The sequence below is a fragment of the Ranitomeya imitator genome, chromosome 5, assembly GCF_032444005.1.
Source record: "Ranitomeya imitator isolate aRanImi1 chromosome 5, aRanImi1.pri, whole genome shotgun sequence".
Classification (NCBI taxonomy): Eukaryota; Metazoa; Chordata; class Amphibia; order Anura; family Dendrobatidae; genus Ranitomeya; species Ranitomeya imitator.
In genome coordinates, this window is record NC_091286.1 from 78463587 (window position 1) to 78479655 (window position 16069).

The window sequence follows — 16069 nt, forward strand, 5'->3', positions numbered from 1 at the left end:
TCCCAGTCTCAGGTCTTTTGCAGACTCCAACAGGTTTTCTTCAAGAATGGTCCTGTATTTGGCTCCATCCATCTTCCCATCAGTTTTAACCATCTTCCCTGTCCCTGCTGAAGAAGCAGGGCCAAACCATGATGCTCCCACCACCATGTTTGACAGTGGGGATGGTGTGTTCAGGGCGATGAGCTGTGTTGCCTTTACGCCAAACATATCGTTTGGCATTGTTGCCAAAAAGTTCGATTTTGGTTTCATCTGACCAGAGCACCTTCTTCCACGTTTTGTGTGTCTCCCAGGTGGCTTGTTGCAAACTTTAAACAACACTTTTTATGGATATCTTTGAGAAATAGCTTTCTTCTTGCCACTCTTCCATTAATGCCATATTTGTGCAGTGTACGACTGATTGTTGTCCTATGGATCGACTGTCCCACCTCAGCTGTAGATCTCTGCAGTTCATCCAGGGTGATCAAGGGCCTCTTGGCTGCATCTCTGATCAGTCTTCTCCTTGTTTGAGATGAAAGTTTAGAGGGACGGCCGGGTCATGGTAGATTTGCAGTGGTATGATACTCCTTCCATTTCAATATAATCGCTTTCCTTCCATTTCAATATGATCGCTTGCACTGTGCTCCTTGGGATGTTTAATGTTTTGGAAATCATTCTGTATCCAAATCCGGCTTTAAACTTCTCCACAACAGTATCACGGACCTGCCTGTTGTGTTCCTTGGTCTTCATGATGCTCTCTGTGCTTCAAATAGAACCCTGAGACTATCACAGAGCAGGTGCATTTATACGGAGACTTGATTACACACAGGTGGATTATATTTATCATCATTAGGCATTTAGGACAACATTGGATCATTCAGAGATCCACAATGAACTTCTGGAGTGAGTTTTCTGCACTGAAAGTAAAGGGTCCGAATAATATTGAAATCCCCACTTTTCAGTTTTTGATTTTCCACAAAAATTTAAAATAACCAATAACTTTCGTTCAACTTCACAATTGTGTTCCACTTGTTGTTGATTCTTCACCAAAAATTTACATTTGGTATCTTTATGTTTAAAGCATGATATGTGGGGAAAGGCTGAAAAGTTCCAGGGGGCCGAATACTTTCGCAAGGCACTGTAGCTCGATTTGGTTGTTTTATTTTTGACCACACTTTACCTGAACTGCCTGCTCATATAGTAATATAACAATCTCATGTTACTGCCTTGTGTGATTATACTTACTTTTCTTTAGGATTTCTTTGCATTCTGGGTCAATTGGTGGAGCGTTGGGTTTCGCCAAAGCATTTGAAAGCACTTCAACAATACAACGTGTTACCTAGATATAGAAAGTGAGTCAGTATATTTTCTATCATTTGCTTTTATGAGTGGAGAACACATATAGTTATTAGATATAGGGACTCATTTCAGTATGATAAACATAATCAACATCAATTGAAGAACTTCACTAATTGACTCCTTACAGTCGTCATTCTTTCAAAGTGATGTAATTGTGACATAAGACAAGACTGGATAACAAGTTTTTGTTTTTCTCCCCCCATTTTTCCTTGTAAAGAATTTTTTACATTTTTATAGCATACTTGTCCTTTACACAAAACCCGAAGAAATGCTTCTTCCTTTCCCTCATGTTAAATAAGACAGCTTTTGGTGGAAATATCAGCTAATACATCCAGGAACGGTACCAATTCTCATCCTTTGTAACTTTCAATTTTTTTTTAACTAGGCATTTTTTTTAATCAACATTCTGCCAGCACTATATGTACTGGAATTTGGTTTTACAAAATTTACCAGCATACAATGTACCTGCCAGTGTTCATTGTCCTGCCTGCCGTGAACTGAAAACCTGCCTCTGTCATATCTGTATGCAGTGTAAAAGACACGAGAGCAGGAGCAGAGAGTCAGAGATCTGCCACACTTCATGCAATCAGTCTCGGTGTCTCTGCCGCTACAGATGGATTACACTTGACTTCAGCCAGAGAACATTAATTTAGACAGAAGTGGTATACCTTGTGACTGGCGCTTCGGAACGATTTTCCACTCCAAAGACAACATAAAATTATTTGCAGATTTTCTGTTTATCGCGTTATCTATCTGATTGGATCATATTGTCTACAAGTACATCCATAATCCTAATTCGTATTCATAACACGGTCCATAGATTTTGCTTGTAGTGTTCTTGCAACTACTTCAGGTTCCACTTTAAATAATGGACAGAAGAATCATTGGGTATAAAAAGGTCCCAGACTTCATAATACAGAACCACAGGCACTCGGGGAAGCACCATCCGGTGCCCTGTAGAGATCCACTGAATCCTCTCATGCCCACATTCCATGTGTATCGCACAAGATAATACTCCACAGTCCCAATTCAGAGTAAAAAATGGTCTTTATTTTTCTCTATAACCATTTTTGTGACTTTTTAGTGCAAAAAAAAGTCATATGTTTAACAAAATGTCCCAAAAAGTGCGTAAAATATTTCTCCTGTATCTAAAATCAGAGGAGGAACTGGAGAACATGTGCACAGATTTGGTGTTGCCAAATGTGAAGAGGTTGGTCCACCATACCGATTATGATCTAGCCATACAATAAATGGTAAATGTCTGCTCCATGAGGGTCCAACTGTGGGATTTCCACAGATTCCAAGAACAGATCTTGAGTGGGCTGTTTGATCAGACAATTATCACCTATATTTGGATAGATGACAAATTGTTATGGTGGACCAACCACCTTAAAGGGAACCTGTCACCCCGTTTTTTCAGATTGAGATATAAATACTGTTAAATAGGGCCTGCGCTGTGCGTTACTATAGTGTATGTAGTGTACCCTGATTCCCCACCTATGCTGCGCAATACATTACCAAAGTCGCCGTTTTCGCCTGTCAGTCAGGCTGGTCTGGTCAGGTGGGCGTGGTGACATCGCTCTTTTCTTCCCCAGCTTTCCGTTGGTGGCGTAGTGGTGTGCGCATGTCGCAGTGACGATTCCACTGCGCGCACGTGAAGAAGCAACGGCAAACTCGGCTTTGGGAAAATGGCCGCCGTGATCTCTTCTGCGCACGCGCGGCATCCCGCGGCCATTTTCCTGAAGCCCCGTGCAGCAGAGCACTCCATCTGTGCACGCGCGGCCCCAGGAAGATGGCCGCCCCCACCGATGACAGGGGGTAATAGCGCAGATCGCGCGCTGCTTCTTCACGTGCGCGCAGTGGAATCGTCACTGCGACATGCGCACACCACTACGCCACCAACGGAAAGCTGGGGAAGAAAAGAGCGATGTCACCACGCCCACCTGACCTGACCAGCCTGATTGACAGGCGAAAACGGCGACTTTGGTAATGTATTGCGCAGCATAGGTGGGGAATCGGGGTACACTACATACACTATAGTAACGCACAGCGCAGGCCCTATTTAACAGTATTTATATCTCAATCTGAAAAAACGGGGTGACAGGTTCCCTTTAAAGGGGCTGTCCGGCCAGAACACTCGATCTGACTGCAGACTTGTGAATCCTTAATTGTGTGCATGCTATGAAGATTTTTCGGTGCAGGCGCCCAGAGCGGTCAGTCATGTGATCGCAAGTAAGTGATTTGCATACGTCTGGACACATTCCGACTAGATGTGTCTTGCCTCACTCAACACACTTGCATTGATTGAGGTAGCAGCCATCTAGTCGGTAGGTGACTGTATGTATGTATGTAAATCACATATTCTCCTGCTCCCGGCATCGGAGAATCCTCACAGCGCTCAGTGTGCGCAATGTGAGGATTCACAAGTCTGCAGTCACATCGAGTGCTAAGGCCAGACAATCCCTTTAAGGTGATTGGCCCACCATAACAAATTGCCATGTATCCAAATATAGGTGATAATTATCTGATGTGACTGCAGATTTGTACCCTAAGGCCAGACAACCCTTTTAAGATATTTTTTTTTAATCTAAAACTTTCTTCAGGTGAGCAAACTGTACTCATGATTAGCATGTCATAACCCTAAGGACCCCCAGCAAGTTTGGAACGCTATGGGAATCTGTAATGTGAGTACAGTGCTCTCATCTGATTTAGGCACTTGTACTTTCATGGGTCACCTGTTCACTGCAGTTACGGTAATTATGACGCAAATCTGAGGAATCAAGCAGAGTTTTTTCATGTGTTGCTCGGGAGCTTTTACATTTTTTGCATTTCTACCATTTATATTCTAATTAAAGCAGCATTTTTTTTTCACTGATTTTGAAATAGGAACATCTGCTGTCTGGGTAAGAATCCAATTTACTCCAGAGAATGCAATTTTAATTTTAACCTGAAAATTGATGAAAACATGGCTATATAAGGAAAAAAAAGGTTAATGTAAAGTATGAGAGTAATAAGATTTAAAGACACTAAGTAAATGTAATTATGCCTTATGCTACTATAGAGATGTTACTGATGGCGAAACTTCCACTATACCTGGTACAGCAGTCAGGTGAGGGGGGGCAGCAATGTTCCAGTAAGGTTAGGTTCATTAATGAGAATTCCTAAAATCAACCATACATTTCCACAGTGAAAAGTGGTTGCCATTACTTTATTTAGGGTCTAAAGCTAATATATTTGAAAGCTCTGGCTTTTTATTTTGATTAATTCAATGTAACCACTTGTGGGTTCAGAACTGGTCTTTGCTTTTCCTGCATGGCAAGTATTCGAATTAAAATGCGAACTGACAGTGCGCTCTCTTGCCGGCCCGCAATGTCTCATCAGACCTGGCGAGTGAGCGCACTGTCACTGTGCATATTGCACAGTTACAAAAATCTACTGCCAACTACAAAGAATGGAGAGTTCTGTATTTTTATATCATAGGTACAATTCATCTCTGAGAGACAGAATCTAAAAAAAATGCATAAAATCACATTGTATCATTTTTACATAATTAGCATTTTATTGCATGAAATAAGTATTTGATACAATAGAAAAACAGAATGTAATATTTGATATAGAAACCTTTGTTTGCAATTACAGAGATCAGACGTTTCTTGTTGTTCTTGACCAAGTTTGCACACACTGCAGCAGGGATTTTGGCCCACTTCTCCATACTGACCTTCTCCAGATCTTTCAGGTTTCGGGGCTATCGCTGGGCAACATTGAGTTTCAGCTCCCTCCAAAGCTTTTCTATTGGGTTCAGGTCTGGAAACTGGCTAGGCCTCTCCAGGACCTTGAAATGCGTCTTACAGAGCCATTCCTCAGTTGCCTTGGCTGTGTGTTTTGGGTCATTGCCATACTGGAACACCCAGCAACAACCCATCTTCAATGCTCTTACTGAGGGAAGGAGGTTGTTAGCCAAAATCTCAAGAGACCTGACCCCATCAATCCTACTTTCAATACGCAGTGCAGTCGTCTAGTCCCCTTTGCAGAAAAGCACCCCCAAAGTATGATGTTTCCCCATCATATTTTATGGTTCGGGACAGTGTTCTTGGGGTTGCACTCATCCTCCTTCTTCCTCCAAACAAGGCGAGTGGAGTGTATACCAAAAACCAAATGACCTTCTCCCATGTCTCCCCTGGATTATTCAGATGGTCATTGTGTTGATGTGAGCAGGGGGACCTCACATGCCCTGCAGGATTTTAAACCATGATGGTGTAGTGTGTTACTAATGGTAATGTTTTATACTGTGGTCCCAGCTCTCTTCAGGTCATTGACCAAGTCCTCCCGTGTAGTTCTGGGCTGATTCCTGACCTTTCTCAGAATCATCCTTACCCCACGAGGCGAGATCTTGCATGGAGCCACAGACTGAGGAAGATTGACAGTCATCCAGTGTTTCATCCATTTTCTAAACATTGCACCAACAGTTGTTGCCTTCTCACAAATCTGCTTGCCTATTGTCCTGTAGCCCATCCCAGCCTTGTGCAGGTCTACAATTTTGTCCCTGGTGTCCTTACACAGCTTTTTGGTCTTGGCCATGGTGATGAGGTTGGAGTGTGATAGATTGAGTCTGTGGACAGGTGTCTTTTATACAGGTAACAAGTTCAAACAGGTACAATTAATACAGGTAATGAGTGCAGAGTAGGAGGCTTCTTAAAGAAAAACTAGCATGTCTATGAGAGCCAGAATTCTTGCTGGTTGGTAGGTGATCAAATACTTATTTCATGCAATTTAATTAATTAAAAATCATACAATGTATTTTTCAGTTATTTATTTTATTTCATTTTTTTTAGTTTCTGTCTCTCACAGTTGAAGTGTACCTATGATAAAAATTACAGACCTCTCCATTCTTTGTAGGTGGGAAAACTTGCAAAATCGTTAGTGTATCAAATACTTATTTTCCCCACTGTATAAGCACCATTCCGCTTACATTGTGTGTTTATAGGTTTGGATAAAAAGGTGCCAAATTCACATCGGACTATGCAAATAAAAATAATAATAAACTGCCCTGTGTACACATGATCTAAAGGGTAACTAAAAGTTGGTTTTAATGTATTTTTACTCTGTTGCATTGAATTACTGATAAATGTTTAAAGTCACAGCTCTTCAGCCAAGAATCTAAGCGTGTTCTCCAAGTAGCTAAATGGCATCTTTTTAGATTCATCAATCTACATGTCCAATTACCGATCCATTGCTCCTGACAGGTACATAATTGGATGTGTTGAGGGCCAGATGTTCTCGTGTATCAGAATGGACGACATTCACTTTCTAATAGATGCATCAGATAAGACAGAAAAGCCAGTGGCGACCACAATTCCAACAACAACAACATTGATTTGACCCCCGGTTTGCTTTCAAATTGATTTTTGACTAAGCAGACCAGAAATTGGCTTAATATATTTTTCACATGGGACCCTTCATTTTTTCCATGATTTTCTTGATTTTGTGCTAAATGGAAAACTATGAATTTGACAGGAGATGGCTGTTGCCTTTAAATAGCTTTTAATCACCATACATCCATTTTTAAATGTCAAGACCAATTTCATCAGCAGTTAAATGAAAGGGGTTATCCGGGACGTTTACATTGATGGTTCATCCTTGGGCTAGATCAGCGGTCCCCAACTCCGGTTCTCAAGAGCCACCAACAGGTCATGTTTTCAGGATTTCCTTAGTATTGCACAGGTGATGGAATTATTGCCTGTGCAGGTGATGCCATTATCACCTGTGCAATACTAAGGAAATTCTGAAAACATGACCTGTTGGTGGCTCTTGAGGACCGTACTTGGGGAACACTGGGCTAGATCAACGATGTCTGATCAGTGGGTGTATGACACCCGACACCCCTGCCGATCAGCTGTTTCCGGTGTTTGTAGGAGCCGGTACTGCTTAGTTGTGGAGCTGCACTGCTCTGTCCACGGAATAGTGGCCCCGGCCTGATACTACACATCCACCACCTGTTGATTTGATTAGGGGGCTGATGTTCAATATCCGGCTGTGGCCACTGTACAGCAGACAAAGCTGTGCAGCTCCATAACTGAGCAGTTCCAGCCGCCGCCGTCACCTGGAACAGCTGATCGGGAAGGGTGCTGGGTTTCACACTCCCACCGACAATCCAGATAACTCCTTGTCTCACAATTTCCTGGAGCAACCCTTCTACTACTAATAGTTTTAGGCCTCCATGAAAATAACTGTTCGCCTAGTTATTACTGACAATGGGATAGAAATAGAGATGGTCGAATTGATTCGAATTTCTGTTGAATTTTTAGGAATTTTGCTGATTCCGATACATTTGAGCAACTTTCAATTTGTTTTACGTAGTCATTTTACAAATTAATTTTACAATTTGTAAAATTATTTTATAAACTGAAAATTGCATTAGCCAAAGAAGGATCTAATGACCTTGAGCATGATCAAGTGAATTTCTCCATAATGACTTGCAGGTTGCACATCACACCAATGAGGAGTATCACAGACTGTACAAAAGAAGAAGCAGGGATTGCAGCAGCCATTTTGGGATGAATCTGGATATTAAGAGGACGTCAGCGCGTACAGCATGGCAATAGATGTAGGGAGAGAAAGCCATAAAACACTGAATAAACATTCAAAATAGTGTGTATCAGTACAGCAGTGAAAACCGGTTACTGTCCATTTACCTATAGCCGTGTATACTGAGATCATTTTCATTTGCATTAAAGAGCTTGGAAGGGGACGGATACAGAGTAGTGATAAATAACCACTTATAGTATTAAGCTGCATGGTGTACATAAATCCTAATAAATAATTAGTACCAAAAAATAGGACCATAACATGACCTATCATCATATAACATATATATATATCCAAAAAGAGATGATATTCAGTCAAATAGTGGAAAACATAAAAAACTTTATTTATTTAAAATAACAACAGGTATAAAGAAGCAATACACAGACAAGAGTCTAAAATAGTGCTGCAAAGACAATGGCAGGAGACATGTGACAGGAGGTCAAACAATCTATACAAAGTAATGGGATAATGCAGCGGTATACCCAAACAATAATCACTCACAGTGCAGGGCTCACATCAATATTACGTCATGCTCATTGAAAATACTGAGCGCTGCAGCCATAAATCACTCATAGTAACAATGGCACAAATACACAAAGGCACAGCGCCACAAGGATGGTAAAATGAAAAGAGCACATAACGATTAATTACCCACCGCAATAAGGGGAGACACTCCTGGCACACGCCTCTGCCCCCAACGCGCGTTTCGGTGAACAACCTTCGTCAGGGGGCATTGAGTGCATACAGAAACGTGTCTTAAAAAGGGATAGCCCCGGAAGTGCATGGTGCGTATGCTCCGGAAGTGGAGGAGCGCTGCCATGCCAACCGGAGACGCGCAGCGCGCACGGATACTACGGCTAAGGGAGGAGACCACAGGGGCCCCACGTGATCACCAACACACGTCCGAGATCCGGCAGCGCGCACGCGCAGTATGGCAGGCATGTGCTCCAACAGGAGATGGTAAGTATACTAGTGAAGTAAAAATGATGCGTAGCTGCCCTATCTGGACTGGTCAGTAAGACTGATACCCGCAATGATGGTTAGTACAGCCAAAGCCTAACGCGGGGGCTACATAAATATACTGATGCCCACAAAGGACTACGAAAAGATGAAGAGCATAGTGTACCACATGGGCTACATCGCTATTCCGCATAGGGTGACAAAAATGTCTATCACAGGATAAAAACAAACCATACTAATAAATAGAGAATAATCATAAATATATATCCTGCAATGAAAAAGTCAACTATATTATAAATCCCTATAGTATAGCGATAAACCACAGTAGGATTAAGGCAATATCACAAATGTCAGCATAGCTATGAATCAAACATTATGTGTCATAGGTATAAATATACATACATAATCAGGATAGATCTTATTATGTCATTACTCAGTAATAATGATATTGTATCACAGTAGAAGGCTGATTCGACATTCACAGATTTAATAAGAAGGCAGTCCGTAAGCTGTCAGGTTTCCATAGAAGTGGAGCTACAGTCCATAATAAGGAACCTCAGATTCTTCCACCAACCAAGGCGAGAGTCCAACAGAGTAGTGATGAGCGAATATACTCATTACTCGAGATTTCCCGAGCACGCTCGGGTGTTCTCTGAGTATTTTTAGTGCTCGGAGATTTAGTTTTCATCACCTCAGCTGAATGATTTACATCTCTTAGCCAGCTTGATTACATGTGGGGATTCCCTAGCAACCAGGCAACCCCCACCTGTACTTATATGCTGGCTAACAGATGTAAATCATTCAGCTGAGCTGATGAAAACTAAATCTCCGAGCACTAAAAAATACTCGGAGGTCACCCGAGCGTGCTCGGGAAATCTCGAGTAACAAGTATACTCGCTCATCACTAATACAGAGACCTCTGAGCGTTACACACGTCTTTTTATGACAATTCGATCCATTGCGATTCACAGAGAATCGATTCGCACACAAATCAAATTTTTGGGAAAAATAACCAAAGCTGGCAAATTTGAATTTCAAAAGATTTTCTCATCTGTAGTTAGAAACCATAGATTTGGGTTGTATAAAATAGCTGTTAATGTTTTCCTGAGTATAGTAGTCTGGTAACAAGCGTTTCTATCCCCTCATGGTGACTCATTCAGTCCTAGTGACTTGTGACCCTCAGGAAAATGCAACACAATTATCTGGCGGTAATTGGGAAACTAATTCAGCAAAATTTTAATTAATTTCAGCCTCAGATGTGAAAAGTGCAGATGTGCAGCATGTGCAGTAAGACTGTACAATTATGTATCATTTTATGAGAAAATGTGTGTTTTTTTAATCTCCAAATGATACATATAACACAAATGACTTACTCACAGCCAAAGCTAACAGACAGTTCTCCATCCTCCTCCTTCTTGACCTGTCCTCTGCTTTCGACACAGTCGATCACTGCCTACTGCTACAGATTCTTTCTTCCCTTGGCATCAAAGATCTTGTCCTGTCCTGAATCGCCCCATACCTTTCCAACCGCACATTTAGCGTTTCCCACTCCCACACTACCTCCTCATCCCGCCCTCTCTCTGTTGGAGTCCCTCAAGGCTCTGTCCTAGGGCCCTACTCTTTTCCATCTATACCCTTGGCCTAGGACAACTCATAAAGTCCCATGGCTTCCAGTACCACCTGTATGCAGACGACACTCAGATCTACCTCTCTGGCCCAGATGTCACCTCTCTGCTGTCCAGAATCCCCGAGTGCCTATCAGCCATATCCTCCTTCTTCACCTCTCGCTTCCTAAAACTCAATGTAGACAAAACTGAACTCATCATCTTTCCCCCATCTCACGTATCTCCCCTACCCGACCTATCTATTATGGTAAACGGCATCACGCTCTCTCCTGCACCTGAAATCCGCTGCCTCGGGGTAACTCTCGACTCTGCCCTGTCCTTCAAACCGCACGTCCAAACTCTTGCCACCTCCTGTCGCCTCCAACTCAAAAATATTGCCAGAATCCGTTCCTTCCTCAGCCCACAATCTACCAAAACTCTTGTGCATGCCCTCATCATCTCCCGACTCGACTACTGCAACGCCCTCCTCTGTGGCCTCCCAGCTTACTCTCTTGCACCACTCCAGTCTGTCCTCAACTCTGCTGCCCAGCTAGTCCACCTCTCTCCTCGCTACTCCCCTGCTTCACCCCTCTGCAAATCCCTCCACTGGCTCCCAATTCCCCAACAAATCCAGTTCAAGCTCCTAACACTGATCTACAAAGCCATCCACAACCTGTCCCCTCCCTATATCTCTGAACTAATCTCCCAATATCTTCCCTCATGTAATCTTCGATCCTCACAAGACCTCCTCCACTCCTCCACACTTATTCGTTCCTCACACAACCGCCTCCCAAGATTTCTCCCGAATATCCCCCATCCTCTGGAATTCCATTCCTCAACACGTCCGACTATCCACCACCCTCAGATGCTTCAGACGGAACCAGAAAACCCATCTCTTCAGGAAAGCCTACAGCCTGCAATAACCATTCTGCCGCCTCGCCATCGCCAGAGCCGCCGCCTCGCCATCGCCTCGCCCCTACCTTCTGCCTCTTCCCCACTATCCCATAGAATGTAAGTCCGCAAGGACAGGATCCTCTCCCCTCTGTACCAGTCTGTCATTGTAAACTTGTTTACTGTAAACGATATCTATAACTCTGTAAGTAACCCCTTTCTCATGTACAGCACCATGGAATTAATGGTGCTATATAAATAAATAATAATAATAATAATTATAAAATTGAAAGCTAGCATTGAATGTGCTGTGGATGAGCTGTAGTGATACCAATTATGCACATATGAAGTTATGTTATGTGTGTGTCACAAGCACGAGGATGTCAAGCGGATTGTATATTCATCAATTAGATGTCGGTATTTATTAGCTATTTCCTTTTCAAAATCTTCTCTGTGTCTGTCATTTCTGCAGCACACACCTCTTTCCTGTAATGTATGTATAGATGGTGCAGCTGCATGTGTGATTTATGCCTGCCACATAGAATGTTAAAGTATCCAGGAAAAAAATTGAGTATAGCTGTGCTGTCAGAGACAAAAGAGAATGATACACAGTGTTATCTCTGATGTACAGTTACTATCCTGCCCTATCGAGAACATCAGCAATATAACAGCCCTGAAAATGAGATGACTCTATTGCTTCTGTCCAAATCTACATGGGAAAGCCGAAAAGTAATTTGCAGAATACAGGAAAGCTTATTGGTTTTGGTTAATTTGGATAATACAAATCTGGAGTTCTATGTTTTAGTATAACATAATGTAATGTTTATAAATAAATAAAAAAATGACTAATGTAAATGGGTGCTAATAAATGTATATTTCTATGTAATGTTATATTTCTAGAATATGCCAACACTTCATGATCAGTACGAGTCCAATTTCTGGAACCCCATTGTATCCGAGAATAAAGGGAATCCATTCACCCTGTTTCTTCTTCACAGTAGTGTCCTGACTACCCCACGGTATAGGGAACTGCAGCACAGTATCAGTCAAGTGAATGGGAACTGCTGCAGTTTCCTAGAGCATCCCTGTGCAGGGGAACACAGTGTGTAAACATAAACTGCAACCCCCCCAACCTACAGATTAGCGGAGGTCCCAAATGTCCAGCGCCAATGACCATAAATTGATGGCATAACTTAGCAGTATAAAAGTGTTTAAAGGGAACCTGTCATGTCCTTTTTAGCATGTAAACTGCCCCCAGTGTGTTGTTAGTGGTGCAATGTGCATCACTAAAACTTTTTTCATTAAAAACATGTGCAAAAAGCACTTTATATAGTGATATCGTACCTGCTCATTTACTCATAGGGGTGTTATTCATTTTATTCAGTCATGGCTGTCGCCGCCCACGCAATTTGAATGATGTGCCCTGGGTTTACACCAACGTCACTCAAAGCTGCTTAGAAAAATCCTGCACTTGCGCAGTGTAATGTGGAGCCGCACTTGCGCAGTGTAACATGGAGCCGTGCTTGCGCAGTGTATTGTGGAGCCACGCTTGCGCAGTATATTGTTGAGCTACGCTTGCGCAGTGTATCGCGAGCCACGTTTGCGCAGTGTATTGTGGAGCCACGCTTGCGCAGTATATTGTGGAGCTACGCTTGCGGAGTATATTGTGGAGCCACACTTGCGCAGTGCATTGTGATGCCACGCTTGTGCAGTATATCGTAGAGCCACGCTTTCGCAGTATATTGTGTTGCCACGCTTGCGCAGTGTATCATGGAGCCACACTTGCGCAGTATAGCATGGAGCCACGCTTGAGCAGTATATCGTGGAACCGCGCTTGTGCAGTATATCGTGGAGCCACACTTGCGCAGTGTATCATGGAGCCACACTTGCGCAGTATAGCGTGGAGCTACGCTTTCACAGTGCATTGTGGAGCCACGCTTGAGCAGTATATCGTGGAACTGTGATTGCGCAGTGTATCGTGGAGCCACGCCTGCGCAGTGTATAGTGGAGCCATGCTTGTGCAATGTTTTGTGGAGCCACGCTTGCGCCGTGCTATTCTGGAGCCGCGCTTGCGCAGTGTCGATCAGTGAGCCGCGCATGCGCCATGATGAGCAGCTTCCTGCTCATGATGGTCAATCCATGGATAGCCTATATCAGACACTGCTGCGTAATTCCAGCCATGTATGTTTGATGCTGAAATGGTGCTGTGTTTTAGAGAAAAACATACTTTAAAATCCACCGAGCCGCATGGGAGACTAGTCAGACAGATGGGTCCCCACCCGCTGCCCTGGAGTAACAGGTCTCTTCTTGCATGCGTATATAGGGAGAGACGTCTTAGTTACTGGCAAAAAGCATGGAGAATCCGCCAAGGACCGGCCATTCTGACTAGTCTCCCAAGTGACTTAGTCCCAGTTGGCTTGTGTTTCTCTAAAATTCCGCAGCGTTTCATCATCAAACATACCTGGCTAAGATCATACAGTCAGTGTATGATACATGCTGCCCGTATATTGGCAGAATGTATGAATTGTTAGGGTCCCTGTAAGGGTATGTTTCCACGTGGCGTATTACATCAGGATTTGCTGCGGATTGGACACTGCGTACATCCGCAGCGTCCAGATGTTACAGCATAGTGGATGGGATTTTATGAAATCCCGTCTCCACTATGTGTGCACGGCCGCATCCGGCTTCCCTGTGTAAACGTACATGTGGCGCATCTTTCTAGACTGCAGCATGTCTATTTATCTTGCGGAGACGCTCTGTCTCCACAAGATAAATATCACAGTCTATGTATACGATGCGGTGATTCCGCCTGTGTTCAATGAACACATCCAGAATTACCGCGCGTACAAAAGGGGGCAGCGCTTTGGGCGGAGCGGGGTATCCGCTGCTTCCAAAGCGAAGCCGCCATTCCGGCACGTGGAAACATACCCTTAATGTTAACATTCCACCATCCTACAGTCACCACTAGGTGGCGTTTAGGAGCTTACTGCATACTGTAGATACATTGATGCCAATAACTAAACAATATTTCATTTTCTCTCTACAGATTGTCTGTTTATTCCAGATGATATCATGCTCTAGTCATCTATCCCGGCTAATAGCATATCAATATTTGATTTATTCTCACAAATTTATTTTATTGGATTTTTAGCAAAAGACACCGCTAATGTATAACATAAATATAACTATCATTTGCAATTATAAGATGTAATATCATTTTCAATAGCATGTCTATTGTTTGTACAGAATCTATTTTCTACTTGCTCGGTTTCTCTTAGTAATATAACATAAGCAGACTTTTTTAGAGTCAAAGAAAAGACCCAATTACGGAAGGCGTCTGGCTTCGCTATCAGATTTATGTAAGTCGTGGGTAAAATAGAAAACACAATGTTTCATCCTGACACACCATGTATCGGCTCTGGTTACTAGTAATATTGCACATCATTACTCTGACGAGCTCCGTTCATCATCGGGAACAGATATTCCTACTGTGTATTTGGGAATATTGTCAGCCGGGTCAGCTGCAGATCATTGGAGAATTGCGCTGTCTGAACCTTCCCATGTAACGGTAGATCTGTGTGTGGAATCTGACACGTGTGGATATTAGGTGGCGGAAAGTGAACCCAAAGGAATTAGATGGTAGTAATCAAAGAGCGCTCTATGTGACTGCAGACTTGTGAAGGTCATTTATGCAAAATAAAAATCTCATTATCTGACAATAAAGAGGAACTAAACTATGCGTGGAGCTTCTCCTACTTTCACAGGTTCACTAAAGCAAGTCATTTTTTTCTTTTCGGATATCAAATCATTTTCAGAGATGATCTGTCGCAAGATTTCACAATACAAACTGTATACGATATTTAATATATCTTTTAGCCTGATGAGGCTGATGTATTTACTTTGAAAATCCAGGTGAGAAGGGCTGTATAATCCTGATAGTAAGATTAGCATTTTATTAGCTCAGATGAAGAGTGAGAGAGCTCATGTATCCAATGTATCCAATCTCCTCGAACCCAACCAGACAGACAGCTGCTGCTTGTATTATGCAGTGAGGGATTTCAGCAGCAGGGAGGAGGGACACTGAGGAGCTGTCAATCAGGTTAGGTGGGTGGAGATTGACGTAAAATTTCAAAAGGTATTATACCGTCATTCTGACATGAATTTTCAAAGTAAATGCGCCAGCCTCATCAGGTCTAAGAGGTCTATTTAATAATATATGCTGTAATATGCCAAACCTACACCATATATACGTGTTTTTTTATTACACTCTGTACAGTATATTGGTTCTCGCATCATATTCATGCGGTCATCTATGTTCTGTTATCAAATCTATGGATTAAGGTTCAATCTGAGTGATATTTATACACTAAAGTCTTATGTTTAAAGGGACAGGCTGGGTTAGGAAGCAACAATATAGATAAAAAACAGTGTAGTAACTTACCATTTCCTCCGGATTTATTCCTTTATCAAGTGGAGCAGCATGAACTGTATTGGTGTAAAAAACAAAAAACAAAATGATCAGTGTTAGTAAGAATATTATCATGTATCCAAATTTCAAGGAAAAAAACACAACTAATGAAGTCAGGCATTAATTATTCCATCCAATAAAATAAATAGCAGTAGATATCATAAAAGCGGAGCCAGCACAGACTCCATATGAGTGGTGGAACAAACTGGGCAATTGCCCTGCGACC

General features: G+C 42.5%; 1 protein-coding gene across 2 annotated transcripts in view; it reads right to left on the reverse strand.

The window, feature by feature from the left end:
- The window catches only part of CHGB (chromogranin B), a 78973-nt gene that overhangs the window by 15441 nt on the left and 47463 nt on the right, over positions 1–16069 (reverse strand). For both annotated transcript variants that reach the window (XM_069768829.1, XM_069768830.1), the window contains exons 2-3: positions 15817–15860; positions 1222–1315 (exon numbers count right to left, since the gene is read on the reverse strand). In XM_069768829.1, the coding sequence (XP_069624930.1) occupies positions 1222–1315; positions 15817–15860 (138 nt within the window). The remainder of the gene's footprint in view (positions 1–1221; positions 1316–15816; positions 15861–16069) is intronic.